General features: G+C 31.6%; 1 protein-coding gene across 1 annotated transcript; it reads left to right on the top strand.

Annotated features, from left to right (window-relative positions):
- The first annotated feature begins 513 nt into the window (after nucleotides 1-513).
- LOC115880755 (facilitated trehalose transporter Tret1-2 homolog) lies at nucleotides 514-1,353 on the top strand. The gene has a single exon (XM_030898036.1). The coding sequence runs from the start codon at nucleotides 514-516 to the stop codon at nucleotides 1,351-1,353; it is 840 nt and encodes a 279-aa protein (XP_030753896.1).
- The last annotated feature ends 15,062 nt before the right edge of the window (nucleotides 1,354-16,415 follow it).

The raw sequence follows: 16,415 nt of genomic DNA, 5'->3' as shown, positions 1-16,415 counted from the left end.
GAAATTATTGAGCGGATTTTGTTTGTTGTTTTTCGAATTTGTCGTGAATGAATGATTGCGTATCACACTTATCACCTACTATTTTCAAAACTGAGATTTGCAGAAAGATAAGATGATTGCAGTTTTTATAACTTGGTTAATTCTTAAAATCTCTATAAGTTTTAAAACTATTTGGATAATAAATAGTGTGTATACCTTTTTGGCGGTATTATTTTTTGAAAAGGCGTCTGGGATTTTCGCTACAAGAAGATCTACAGAATAAAAAAAATATTTTTTTAAACACTACTCCGTTGGCCTAACGGAGACCAGTTTGTCTAAAAGATCATAAACATTTATATTTTGCAAAATTTCTTCCAATAGCGAAAAAAGCAGAATACTTTTCTACATATATTTAGATAATCTTAGATGTTTCATAACTATGTATATTTTAACGCTGAACTAGCAATAGATTAAGAAAAAAATATTATATTAGCATTATTAGGGAAATTATTTTTACTACCTAATAACGATGCCATGATTTTTATCTGGATGCCCGAATCGCCTTATTACTACGCGATGAAGGGCCAGGACGAGAAAGCAAGTGGCTCTCTAAAGTGGCTTTTAAGAAAGGAGAACGTGGAACCCGACTTCCTGCAGCTAAAAGCCGACGTTAACCGACAGATATCCGAAAAGAGCACTTGGTCCGATTTGTTTACCATTAAAAGTAACCGGAGGGCATTAGCAGCGTGTATATTCCTGCAAGTGAGCCAGGCCTTGGCCGGCATATCGAGCTTTGAAACGTACGTGCAATATATTTTCGAAAAATCCGGAAGCTTAACCGTCAGTCCTCAGGTATCGGCCATGTTTTTTTCCGGACTGTTGTGTATAGTTATGACCGGGCTGGTTTTTACCGTGGACCGGACAGGAAGGCGAAAATCTATGGTTATATCCTGTTTGGGTTCCGCTATTCTACTTTTATCCGAAGCCATTTATTTTTATCTCAAGGACACTGTGCCCGATATAGATTTTTCTCGATTACAGTGGTTTCCTTTGGCCGGACTAATAACCTATGTGTTTTTTTATTCCGTAGGGTTGGGATTACTTCCGTCCCTGATGGCGGGTGAACTTTATTCTGTCAGTATTAAAGGTAAAGCTCTTTCGGTGACGAATGTCGCGATGGGTTTTATCGTCTTCGTCGGCACATTCACGTTTAAAAGTCTGAACAGTGTGACCGTGTTATACGCTCCATTCTTAGTTTTTGCTTGTTGTACGTTCTGTTCGTTCGTATTGTCGTTTTTTATTATTCCAGAAACAAAAGGCAAGACTCTCGAGGAAATCCAGCAAATGCTCAAGGGAAACAGTATAAAAATGTAGGGGCGGACTAAGTGCATATAGGTACGCTATAAAGAATTGTGATTTAGAGACATAATGCTTTATTTAGAAATTATTGAGCGGATTGTGTTTGTTGTTTTTCGAATTTGTCGTGAATGAATGATTGCGTATCACACTTATCGCCTACTATTTTCAAAATTGAGATTTGCAGAAAGATAAGATGATTGCAGTTTTTACAACTTGGTTAATTGTTAAAATCTATATAAATTTTAAAACTATTTGGATAATAAATAGTGTGTATACCTTTTTGGCGGTATTATTTTTTGAAAAGGCGTCTGGGATTTTCGCTACAAGAAGATCTACAGAATAAAAAAAATATTTTTTTAAACATTACTCCGTTGGCCTAACGGAGACCAGTTTGTCTAAAAGATCATAAACATTTATATTTTGCAAAATTTCTTCCAATGGCGAAAAAAACAGAATACTTTTCTACATATATTTAGATAATCTTAGATGTTTCATAACTATGTATATTTTAACGCTGAACTAGCAATAGACTAAGAAAAAAATATTATATTGGCATTATTAGGGAAATTATTTTTACTACCTAATAACGATACCATGATTTTTATCTGGATGCCCGAACCGCCTTATTACTACGCGATGAAGGGCCAGGACGAGAAAGCAAGTGCCTCTCTAAAGTGGCTTTTAAGAAAGGAGAACTTCGAACCCGACTTCCTGCAGCTAAAAGCCAACGTTAACCGACAGATATCCGAAAAGGGCACTGGGTCCGATTTGTTTACCATTAAAAGTAACCGGAGGGCTTTAGCGGCGTGTATATTACGTATATTGTACGTGCAATATATTTTCGAAAAATCCGGAAGCTTAACCGTCAATCCTCACGTGTCAGCTATGTATTTTTCCGGACTGTTGTGTATAGTTATGACCGGGCTGGTTTTCACCGAGGACCGGATAGGAAGGCGAAAATCTATGGTTATATCGTGTATGGGTCCGCTATTCTACTTTAAACCGAATCCATTTATTTTAATCTGCAGGACACTGTGCCTGATATAGATTTTTCTCGATTACAGTGGTTTCCGTTGGCCGGACTAATAACCTATGTGTTTTTTATTCCATAGGGTTTGGGCTACTTCCGTCTTTGATAGCGGGTGAACTTTATTCTCTCAGTATTAAAGGTAAGGCCATATCGGTGACGAATGTCGCGATAGGTTTTATCGCCTTCGTCGGTATAGAAAGCAGTAAAAAAACGTAGAGGTGGGCCAAGTACAAATATGAAAGCTATAAAGAAATGTGATTTAGAGACAAAATGCTTTATTTAGAAATTATTGAGCGGATTTTGTTTGCTGACCAAGATTCCCTTGGTCTTGCAGTTAATGAGTAGTATTAGTCTTGGACTTGCAAGGTCCAATCATGGTCCAACGATCTAGGGAAAATTTCAACAAACGACATTCAAAAAAGGACAGATAAGTAATTCAATTTACCTCTGAAATAAAACGACACACATAACTGTAAATGTCATATATATTTTCGCGTTAGATATACATAATTTTTTTACGACTTAACATACTACCCTTTTTAGTTTTAATAGTTACTTTTATCTCTCTATGCCATTGTCAAAATTACGGCAGGAGCGGTAATTTTGGCAATGGGTAGTATTAGTCTTGGACTTGCAAGGTCCAATCATGGTCTTGAACAAGGCTCTTGCAAGTCTTGCCTTTTCTTAATAGATTTTTACTAGGGAGACTTTATTCATAGAATAATAGTATTTTGGTAATTTAATGCAAATAAGACTTTAAAGAAAAAACTAGTAGAATATGTTGTCTGACGGAAATTTTTATTTTTCAAACTATTGTACCGAATCAGTATAGTAAATTGTGTGTAAATTTTGAAGAAAATTGTATGAAATAGACCGGGAATATACTGAAAATTGGGCTATCAACATTACTGAAAATATAATACGTAAAAGACTGTCCAACGATCTAGGGAAAATTTCAACAAACGACATTCAAAAAAGGACAGATAAGTAATTCAATTTACCTCTGAAATAAAACGACACACATAACTGTAAATGTCATATATATTTTCGCGTTAGATATACATAATTTTTTTACGACTTAAAATACTACCCTTTTTAATTTTAATAGTTACTTTTATCTCTCTATGCCATTGTCAAAGTTACCGCAGGAGCGGTAATTTTGACAATGGGTAGTATTAGTCTTGGACTTGCAAGGTCCAATCATGGTCTTGAACAAGGCTCTTGCAAGTCTTGTCTTTTCTTAATAGATTTTTACTAGGGAAACTTTATTCATAGAATAATAGTATTTTGGTAATTTAATGCAAATAAGACTTTAAAGAAAAAACTAGTAGAATATGTTGTCTGACGGAATTTTTTATTTTTCAAACTATTGTACCGAATCAGTATTGTAAATTGTGTGTAAATTTTGAAGAAAATTGTATGAAATAGACCGGGAATATACTGAAAATTGGGCTATCAACATTACTGAAAATATAATACGTAAAAGACTGTCCAACGATCTAGGGAAAATTTCAACAAACGACATTCAAAAAAGGACAGATAGGTAATTCAATTTACCTCTGAAATAAAACGACACACATAACTGTAAATGTCATATATATTTTCGCGTTAGATATACATAATTTTTTTACGACTTAAAATACTACCCTTTTTAATTTTAATAGTTACTTTTATCTCTCTATGCCATTGTCAAAATTACCGCAGGAGCGGTAATTTTGACAATAAAAGTAATAATAGTCTTGGACTTCAAAGGTCCAATCATGGTCTTGAACAAGGCTCTTGCAAGTCTTGTCTTTTCTTAATAGATTTTTACTAGGGAAACTTTATTCATAGAATAATAGTATTTTGGTAATTTAATGCAAATAAGACTTTAAAGAAAAAAACTAGTAGAATATGTTGTCTGACGGAAATTTTTATTTTTCAAACTATTGTACCGAATCAGTATTGTAAATTGTGTGTAAATTTTGAAGAAAATTGTATGAAATAGACCGGGAATATACTGAAAATTGGGCTATCAACATTACTGAAAATATAATACGTAAAAGACTGTCCAACGATCTAGGAAAATTTCAACAAACGACATTCAAAAAAGGACAGATAGGTAATTCAATTTACCTCTGAAATAAAACGACACACATAACTGTAAATGTCATATATATTTTCGCGTTAGATATACATAATTTTTACGACTTAAAATACTACCCTTTTTAATTTTAATAGTTACTTTTATCTCTCTATGCCATTGTCAAAATTACCGCAGGAGCAGTAATTTTGACAATAAATAGTATGTAGTCTTGGACTTGCAAGGTCCAATCATGGTCTTGAACAAGGCTCTTGCAAGTCTTGTCTTTTCTTAATAGATTTTTACTAGGGAAACTTTATTCATAGAATAATAGTATTTTGGTAATTTAATGCAAATAAGACTTTAAAGAAAAAACTAGTAGAATATGTTGTCTGACGGAAATTTTTATTTTTCAAACTATTGTACCGAATCAGTATTGTAAATTGTGTGTAAATTTTGAAGAAAATTGTATGAAATTGACCGGGAATATACTGAAAATTGGGCTATCAACATTACTTATATGATACGTAAAAGACTGTCCAACGATCTAGGGAAAATTTCAACAAACGACATTCAAAAAAGGACAGATAAGTAATTCAATTTACCTCTGAAATAAAACGACACACATAACTGTAAATGTCATATATATTTTCGCGTTAGATATACATAATTTTTTTACGACTCAAAATACTACCCTTTTTAGTTTTAATAGTTACTTTTATCTCTCTCTGCCATTGTCAAAATTACCGCAGGAGCGGTAATTTTGACAATGGCATAGAGAGATAAAAGTAACTAATGTTAAAGTACCTCAATAAACTTGCTTCGTGACCAAACAAATATGGAGTCAAAAAGTCCTCCCCAATTGTTTATTAGGTAGTTAAATCTATACCCCGAATTTTTAGGGGATAGATTTAATATTCAGTTAATGTTTGAGCCAGTGTCTTAACTATTTAAATTAAGCGAATTTAAAACAATAACTAATAATTTTCATGTTATGTTATTATTTATTATTTAATATTATCATTGTATACCTAATAATATGTAAAAATAAACATCATTAATCGATCATTAATTTAATTTTAAAATTATTTGTGTACCTTTCGTCATCATTTTTATTGGTACGAAAAATATATTTTTTTTTGGACATCCAATTAGTTCTAACTACTAATAGTAAGGGTAAAGTACTCATTTTATTCACTAAAGAATGCAGAACTATTATAGTAGTACAATCAACTGAATTAAAACACCTTCTGTACTTTATTTTAATATAATTGAACTTTAATGATACCACATATATTATCTGACAAACGGATCTAAAACAGCAAGAGGAATGCGGGCAAAAAAAGTCGACGTTGTCACGTTTAATAATAGAAAAGCAAAGTTGCTCAATATTAGCTATAAATTGAATATATTTTAGTCCATTTCAGCATACATAGTTATTAATATGCTAATATCTTGACGTTGTTCTTATTGTATTAACGTATATTTATCTAATTAACTGATCTTCCTCATTCTGCCTATTATAAAAGGTAAAGTATTTCCTAAAAATAACGTCCGCTTAGGGCAAGCTGGCAACGCTGACAAAATTCATCATGGCATCCCGGATTCAACCAATCTGATTGGTCGAGATTCTCGCACGTCTTGCCGCCGTTACCCCCAACTTTATGCCCCTCTCTAGGAATTGTAGAAACAGCCACTACTACTGAAAAATCCAGTGGCGGTGTATTATATTGTGTTTTATACCTTTAACTTTATTTCTGCATATTGTAATTAGTACACGCGTTTTAACAAATATTACTATATTTGGCAAATGACTAAACAAAATGTAGGTACATTTAACGAAAAATAATATTATAAACTTTACTGGAAAATATTATAAAAATTCCTGATATATTTTTATGAAACACCGCACGCTCCTGGATATTTTATGAATGAAATCGGTCATGATTTCACAAAATTGCAATCCCCTTACCGTTACCCCGTTGTTTCAGATCCGTTTGTCAGACGTATTCCTTATCATATTCCAGTTGGGGGTCGGAACCTTTTAGTGTTACAACAGCAAAATAAAACACTAAGAGGAGTCTCACTTTGGTAAAAAATGTACATATACTACCAAAATATAATTTTACTGCCAAGCGACAACCAATTGTTGCGAAGAAGACTGCCTGTGTCTACCATATAATTATAATCGACTAATGCCAACGACTGCCAGCGACTGCCAATAAAATGTACATGTAATTTCAACAGTGTATACTAATACACTGTTCACTGAGATACCCCTCGTAATACACTAATTCACCACAATACACCAAAACACTTTACTGTTGCACTGGACGCGCGTCTCGCTAACCATGTTAGCATCATCAGCAGTTGATTAAAAACCAAGTTAAGTAAACTGCAGATGATTAAGTTTGTTATCATCTACTGATGATACTAACTTGGTTGGCGAGAGACGCGTGCAGTGCAAACGTAAAGTGTTTTAGTGTATTGTAGTGAATTAGTTTTCATTTTGCTCTTCCTTATCAGGTTAATGAAAAATATAAAATATTGTACTCTTTCACTTGTTAGAATGTTTCCGATCTTGTTATGTTAACCATATAACAATACCATATATTTCCCACAATTAATATTATAGATATGTTTATATATGTATAAGTCTCTGGGAATTCTTTGGGTCATTTATATGGGGTTTGTATGCCTTTTCCCGTTTTTGTTTTGCGAAAAAACGTAATTTATAAAAATAATATGGCTATTTATTTAGGTTCTTTGTTTTGGCTGTATTAATATTATGATTTAGAGTTCAAGCCAGGTCAGGCAGAAAGAATAAATATATAAAAGGTATACCGGGTGCGTCTCAAAAGTCGCTGACCCCTATAACTTTTTTATTTTTTCAGATAAAAAATGAGATTTGGTGTGTTAGTATATGACATAAATTAGGATTGATTGGTGTATTCAATTGTTTTTGGTTACTTCCTGTTTCACCAGAAATGACTACAACTTTTGAGTTTTAAATGGCACCCTCGGTATTTTTTACTTTATTTGATAGAAAATGACATTCGGGATAGAATGACATATCATATGTCAACTTTTGCCATGTGTATGTTAAAAACAATAATTCTTCATCAAGGAGCCTTGGAAAAATAGATTTGATCGTCTAATGTTTTTAGTGTCTAGTCCTGGCCAGTTAGAAAATGCTCAAATCGTATTTTTAATCGTATCTCAATTTTTTTCAAATGGAACGAGGGTGGCTCATTAGCATATTTGGAAAAAACATTTTTTTACGAATAATTTGGTACCATACACTTGGTATTTCAAGTCAAATTTTCGTTACCAACCGCAAGTTATAATTTCAAATAAACCATATGTGCGAAAATGTCAAAAGTTGACATATGATATATCATTCTATTCAGAGTGACATTTTCTATCGAATAAAGTAAAAAAATACCGACGGTGCCATTTAAAAATCAAAAGTTGTAGTAATTTCCGGTGAAATCGGAAGTGACCGAAAACAATTGAATACGTCAATCAATCCTAATTTATGTCATATACTAACATACCAAATCTCGTTTTTTAACTAAAAAAATCAAAAAAAGAGAGGGGTGAGCCACTTTTGAGACGCACCCGGTATACAGTGTGATCGAAATTGGTCTGTTTTAACAGAGAAAACCTATTTCCTGACTAGATAAAGCAAAACCGACATAGATGTCATGGGCTCGATTTCTGAGAAACGTTTAATGGGGTAAACCGCCTGTTGATATTTTCACATTTTTTACCATTTTGAAAATTGTCCATAACTTTTTTATTTCGCGGAATAATAAAATTCTGTAAAAACGTTCTAAGGAACTTTTCTGGGCACGTAGTTAGTGGCGTAGTTGGCGTTGACATTTTATATTAGTATTAGCAATTACAATGAAAACACCAGGGTTACAAATGAACTATTAACTGGAGAATTTAGAGAAAATTGGATTGGATCAAGGGTCCTCATATCTTGGCCTGCTAGGTCCTGTGATTTTACTCTTTTCGACTTTTTTATGGGGAAATTAAAACACCTTATATATAAGGGAAGAACCATTGGGACGAGAAAAGAATTGCAGAAGGCACCATTTACACCAGTTCGACCAATAAATCGTTGTAACTCTGTGCGCAAAAGTGTTTGTGTGCTCAACAAGGAGGTGCTCAGTTTGAACATCTTTGATGATTTTTTTTTAATAAACTATATTCGTCACTCCAAAGAATACGTTTTTTAGTTTTGTTCTTTGCATATTGTATCGATTTCAGTTGTAATTAGTACTAATACTAATATAGAATGTTACCTTTTTAAAAGTCTTTAATTATGCAGATAAATAATAATATAGAATATTAAATTGTTATAAAAAATAATTAGGCAAGTAGGTCAAAACAAATCAAGGCCCGCTTCGATATAAAGATCAAAAACCTAATATTTCTTCCATTCTTAGAAATAGATACCCATAACTTTATATCGTTGGAAGGGGTTAAACGCCAGCATTTTTTTAAGTTTATAGCCAACTATGATTTCTATTTAAAAAATTATATTTTTTATTATTTCTGACAAAAAGAGCAATCGTAGAGAAAAACTGACTACGCCACTGGATTGTGCTTAAAAAAGTGCCTTAAGAACGTTTTTACAGAATTTTATTATTCCGCGAAATAAAAAAGTTATCGGCAATTTTCAAAATGGTAAAAAATTCAAAAAGACCCCGTATTTCAGTTGGCAGTGAAAATATCAACAGGCGGTTTACGCCATTAAACGTGTCTTAGAAATCGAGCCCATTACATCTATGTCGGTTTTGCTCTATCTAGTCAGGAAATAGGGTTTCTGTCAAAACAGACCAATTTCGACCACCCTGTACATACCTATAATAGTATTAAAGATTAAAATTAACAAAGAGGTAATGTAATAATGTTAAAAAAGTATATTTTTAACGTTATTTACAGTAACTCTATATCTACACTCAGATGCAAAATAGACGCAACGGAAAAATTTTTGGTCAAGTTTCAAATCTTATATATTTTTTTATTTTTGGCCCTATTTCTTTGATTTTTTAACAAACTGTATATAAATATATCAACTTTAATTCGTAAACTCAGTTTATTACAAATTTTAGTACTTGATTTTTTATACAGGGTTAATCAAAGGGTTGTTTTTTACTCTATCTTTTAAAACACCCTGTGAAATAATTTCGTGAGCGAATTTTCCTAAAACAAAACCTAACCTAAAACAAAAAACAGTATTTTTCGGTCAGAACCCTGTCTCCTAAATAGTTTGTTTTTTTGACTCATGTCAACATATGCCTTGGTTAATTTTTAAGAGCAATATGAAGTTGTAAAATGATTTTCTTTATTATCGTCACTTTTTGATGTTAATCTTCATAACGATTAAGTATCTATTATATTGTGACGACTTTTTCTGTCATTACCTAAATAGAAAGAAAAAAGTATCCGTTGCTCAGGGTTAGAGGAGAGCTGGGTTCGCAGGTAAGGCTTCTGGCTTGCGGTGACTTTCTGATGTTGTTAAATATTAAAATAAAAAATGATAATATTTAGGCTGCAAAGATTTTAATATTGATGTTAAGTATTTGTATAGATATGGTCAAAGGCTGTAAAAAGGGCGCCACTTACATTGTTTATGAAAGAGGTAAAGTAAGAAACCAAAATGAAAAATATTTTATCACAAAATAGCTAGAATAAAATAATCAACAAAAGGGTCTATTATGTTTATCAAGAATAAAAGCCAGAGATAACTATCCTACATTAAACATTTATTTAAAAACGAACACAAGTATCAGCTAGTTTCCATGATCTCAATAAAACTGTAAGTTATTTTAAATAAATTTGAATTTAGTAACTCTATTCTTCGAACTATGCTACTTAATATAAAAACAGACGAAATTTATGTATGTATCAATACGATGATGTTTCGAAACATATCGTGTACAAAAACCTTCAAGAATGAATAAGTGTTAATGATTTTCATATAAAATATCATAACAAAGTAAAAGGATACTGTTTGAATCAAATTAAACCTTATAATGTTAACTGAAAGGTAATTTTGTCTATAATATATGGGATAAATAGTAATAATTTACAGATATATTAAACTGTTGCCTCAAAAATTGTAAAATAAAAGAGTACCTTGTGTATCGAACTTAGGACTTATCTGTATAGTTTCTTATGATGTTGTAAACAGGTAGATATAGTCTCCAGACTAACAGAAGTGGAAGCAGATGACAATGGCAGCAGAAATCTTCGATATCAGCAGAAGAACAAACGTAAGGTCATGAATGCTGTCTTAAGGTCTACGTAGGTCCATACAAAATGAAAGTGGGTGAAATTTAAGAGGCATACAATTACTGTGTCCCCATAGGATTACTCTGGCCATGTAATTACTTATATCCATACAATTACTGACATCCATAATTATTATTATGTACCATAGGATTACTGTGGCCATGCATTATATCCATAAAATTACTGAAGTCCATATAATTACTCTATAAATAAAAGAGATAGTTCTCAGAACAGATGCTAAACATAAAGAAAACAACTTATGGTCTGAAATACAGCTTTACATAAACCAAAATATATTCAAACCATATGCTGATCCAAACCAGTAAATTAAATATCAACCAAAACCTTCAAAACAAATAAAAAAACGGGAATAACTGAAATAAAATTTAGTTAGTTATGGCGATGCAAAATGGCGGATACACTTACGGTGATATATTCCAAGAAAAACCCAACAAAATACGAACTATACTCTGAACTGCAAAAAGGTCTTCAAATCTCCAGATCGGAGACCCATGCAATTACAGTTAAAAAGCGGATTCAGAGTGCTTTTTACCGAAAGATTTGTACGGACGCGAACAACGCGTCTCCATCAGATCCAATCTCTCAGAAAAAAAAGAAGGCCTACTTCTTGTTTTTCACCACCCTTCTCGTATTTTAAAAACGGAAATGGAAGATAGAATGACAGGTGACATCACCATGGCAAATGACCGAGAAAAGTACTGTAATATAAATATGAAGTTTGGCAAGTTCGACATGTAGCGAAAAAATCATAAAAATCTAAGTATTTTTTAGATAGAATGACAGGTGACATCACCATGGCAAATGACCGAGAAAAGTACTGTAATATAAATATGAAGTTTGGCAAGTTCGACATGTAGCGAAAAAATCATAAAAATCTAAATATTTAAATTTAATTTTATTAGATAAGAAATAAAAACGCTACACTATATGGTTCTTAGTGTTGAAGATTGTGAAAAAGTCATTGATCTTGTTGAAGATGACCGAAATTATGAATATTCGCTTTGTCCTTGAAGGAGAATAGGAAAACATATCACAATATATTCGCAGCCTCATTAACAGTGTGAACCGAGATCTCAGACAGTTCTAGCAGCCGGGGGAGACAATACTAAGTATTAAAGTATTTTTTACATGTTCTATTTAATCAAAAATATGTTGGGTAAAACTAAAAGATCAGTACGAGTATTAACTAGATATAAAAGACACATGACTCAGATAGGTATCAGATATGGTAGAGCTGATAAATCATGGGCGTTGATCAACATATTTTGGTAGAGTTCATTGTATAGATATTAATAATTTAAAATTAATAAAACAAGTCGCAAATTAGAGGGAACTAGATGCGCATAAGAGCGTCAAATAAATAAAAGAAAATATAATATTAACATAGATAATCCAAGTCCACTTCTTTCCAGTTCTCTGTTCCAATTGCTCTAGTTTCGGTAATTCATTGTCACGCTCGGCTAATTTTGTCACGCTTGAAAAGTACCAACCGAGCGCCTATATACAGGCTCAATTTGTAAGTATTAGTTTAGTTGTTAGTCATGTATTAGTGATGCTAACAAGGTTAGTGAAATCCGTGTTACACTGTTAAAAGTAAAGTGTTTTGTTGTATTATGGTGAATTCGTGTTTCATTTTGCTAAATTACTTTTGCGTTTTTAGCAATAACAAAACAATACTTAGTTTTTGAGTGGTGTATATTTAAATATTCTTTTAAAAAGGAGACAAATTTTAAAACCATTTATTTTAAAATGCCGTAGAATATAATTTATAGACTAAATGCTTCTGCTATATTATTGGAATGTGATAAAACTAACTTAATATTATCTAGAGCGGAAGTAATGGTAGGAGGTACACCTCAATTTTTATTGAATTGGAAATCATTAAATGCTGCGTTAACCGGAGTTTAGAGATTTCTGAGCCACTTGTTTAGTTCAAGAGTTGCTAGACCATTAAATACGAACATTTAATTCAATGCTGCATTAATGTTTAGTTAGAAGTAATGGTACCTATACCATATGCTATTGACTAAAATTTGTTTTAGGATAAATAATTATACTATATTAAAACGACAAACTATAATAGACATATTTCTGGCTGAAGAGTACAAAATCTCGACAAATTATAATCTATCATCATTGAATATTTTCCAGATTAATATTGCAGTGTGTGTTTCATCTTGGGTTTAGAAAAAAATGGGGTATATTAGTTAATAAGTCTAAAATTTAAAAGTCTATATGAGGGCGTCAAAATAAATAAATAATAAGAAATTATATGAGCAGCGATAATGATCCAATTCAAGACAGAACTAAGGGCTAATTTTATTACGCTTAGCCAATACAAACCGAGTTCCTAAAAATCTATTAATTGTAAATAATTTAATTTTAATCATCTATCGATGACTCTAACTAAATTAGCGAAACGCGTATTAAGGTTTAAAAGTAAAATGTTTTGGTGTATTGTGGTGAATTATTTTTTTTTTTTATTTTGTAGCCACATTTGAGTTTTAAAGGTGTAAGAAGAGACTACACTCTCTTCTTCCAAATCCAAGATAATGATACTTTTATAAACGTTATTTTATAAATGTTATAACTAATTGTTTTCTTGCATGTACTGTACATATTATTATGTACCTACCCTACACGTATTTAATGATTATTGTGCAGGTTGGTATATTAATGCAATTTTATAATCGGGTTACCTAAATTACGCACCATAAATATTGCACAAAAAATAATTAGTGTTCTAATGATAGTTTCTGTACTTCTTTTTCGAATACTCATGCCAGATACAATTTTCATAATTAATAACACTGGGTAACAAATTTTAGTTTATTGTATCTTCTCTTAGCTAATTTTGGGGTGCTGTATACGAAAATAACAATAACATTAAAAATGTTATATTTGATAAAATAATAAAAAATATTACAGTTGGGGGTTGGAATCTTTGGTGTTACACAGCAAAATAAAACACTAAATCACTACAATTTAACCAAAATACTTTAACTTTTACACTGGACGCGCGTTTCGCTAACCATGTTAGAATCATCAGCAGATGATCAAGACTAAAATTGAACTCTTGTTTATCAAAGATCTGCGAAGAAAAATTCTCTACTATGTTTATGCCTCTTTGGAAAACATGTTTGTTTTTAGACCTTTTTGAATTGTTTAAACTTATTATTCAAAATGAACATTTTCGTAACAAATTTTGAATTGATAACCGCAAACATATTTCTCTGATAGATACACCAACATTCATACTCTACATTAGTTAGCTTATAAGTAAGTTTTTTGTTTTCCGTAGGCTTCAATTTCAAGCATACTTCGTTTACTATACAGAAATTTGATTTCTAAATCAAGCCATTTTTGTTTTGAAATTTTCTCTACCTTATCACTAACGTTACTTTTCGGAATATCAACTTTAATAAAACTATTTTTAGAGAACACTATACCTTCTTTAATTTTTGTTTCGGTTAGACTTGGAAATTTGTGACGCAGGTACTGAAAAGATGGTCCATCTCTATTTAGTGCTTTAAGAAAGTTTTTCGTTAGGCCCAATTTGATTGGCAATTATGCAAAACTATTACCACAGATAACACATGTTATCTGTGCTATTACGTTGATTGCATCATCTTTTTATATGGAATATACAAATAAACAACGTTCGTTCTTGCAATATAATCGAGTATTACAGAAAAATGTCTTAACTACAACTACAATTGAAATACAAGTGTGTCTCTAAAAAGATTAAGGTATTTGCCAACAAAATGTGAAGAGCAAAACACCTTATTTTGCGAATTATAATGAAATATAGTTTCACTTTAAGTGTAAATCTGATGGTTATATGTATTATACATGAGGCGTTAAGTTGCAAAACCTGTCTTATCTCAAAAACCTTGTTTCGAGATTATTATGCAAAAACTGTTTTAGCAAATGTCTGAAGCCTTATTCTCGTATCTATAAAAATTAATATTTAATTTTTAAAGCGAAAAAACACAAAAATAATTCGGACGAGGCCGGTTTTGTTGCAGTATGATGCATATTGCGGGTTTTGCTACAGCAAGATATTTGCATCCTAACTTGATTTATTAGATATGCAATTTTATTAAAGTTATTTAAGGATTTGAAATGGATAAGAAGGTCAGTAGTAATATTATACTTGTGTAAAAAGTCTCGTGAAAAAATGCGGAATTTGCAATAATAATAACAATAAAAAGCAAATACCTATATGTGGATAAGACGAATTTTGTTGCAGTAACGTAATTTGTAGTGAATTTTATATACGAATAGCAGATTTTGCTGCAGTTTGGGACTATGTTTTTGTAGATTTCAGGGTGTATTAATATATGTCAGTAGGCCATTTTTTTAAAAAATAGATAAGGCGGGTTTTGCAACTTGACGCCTCACATATTCTTCATTCCACATATTATCATCTTAAATTTTGTATGTGTAAGTATTATGCGGAATATCATCGATCGTCATTTCCAATCCAACTGGATGCTTTTATTTTGATCATACGGCACAAAATCTTAACTTGTTCAATGCTTTAAATTATAATAATAATATAATAGTAAAAATAAGTAAAAGGGACAGATGAACCTAAAATAACTATATTTTCGGTTTTAGCATACCCAAAATAGTAAGATTTCATATATAGGGTGAGTTTCCTGCGATGTTCTCTATGGGTATCTCCAAAACTACTGGACATAGAGAGTTGGTTAAATGGAGAGAGAATTGTAGTTTTGTGGGGTCATAAATATACGCCTTTCAGATTTTTGAAAAAGTTCATGGCTTACTAGATATTTCGAAAAAAACTAATTTCGACTATTTTAAAAAGTGTCTCTAATTCCATTATAAGTTATTTTAGACAAAAAGATAAGTTTTCAGATAAGAGTTGTAGATAATCACATCCCTAATGAGATTGTGTCCTGCGTTGTTTTCTAAAGCCTGTCATTTTTGACATATGACACAAACATATGTTTTTTTAAATGGAAACCATAGCTGGCCATGACTTCATAAAAAGCGCCATTTTTTAAAACTTTCAGCGATATAAGCTATAACATGTTTTTTTTCGAAAAATTACTGAGTTATAGCCAATTCTTATAAATTTTAAACAATTTCACTTAGTTATCCATGGAAACAAGTTTAGTCGTCTTTGCTCTCAGAAATGTGAAGCTGTCACATCCAAACTTTGTAAATTAAAATAAACAAAAATTGTAAATATGAATTTTTAAATGAAGAAAAGCGTGTAGATACTCGCGCATCAATAGAGTGGTTCCAACATGACTTTCATTATGACCCCCCCCCCCCATAATGTTCAACTTTTCTTGACCATACATTTTCGAGGATACGTTGACCGGTGAATGTTGCGTTTTTTAGAGAACGGTTTTCAAAACATGTTAGAAAAGTTAAATTTTGTTATAGCCAATACTTATCTTTCTTGACTAATTTCACTTAGATTGCATGGTATTCTTATTCTGTTATGATTTATAACTTTTATCTACTACAGTTTAATTATAAAGTTTTTACATCACTATTTTTTTAGTATTTCAGTGGTGAAGTTTTTGTTTAGTCAACTAGTGGTGTTATGAATCGTTACAGGCTTTGAGGACACAATCTCATTAAGGATGTGATTATCTACAACTTTTATCTGAAAAC

Source organism: Sitophilus oryzae, unplaced genomic scaffold, assembly GCF_002938485.1.
Source record: "Sitophilus oryzae breed Bouriz unplaced genomic scaffold, Soryzae_2.0 scaffold_1657_pilon_pilon, whole genome shotgun sequence".
NCBI classification, from domain to species: domain Eukaryota; kingdom Metazoa; phylum Arthropoda; class Insecta; order Coleoptera; family Curculionidae; genus Sitophilus; species Sitophilus oryzae.
The sequence above is the reverse complement of the archived record's forward strand: the minus strand, read 5'-3'. Positions and strand labels throughout refer to the sequence as shown.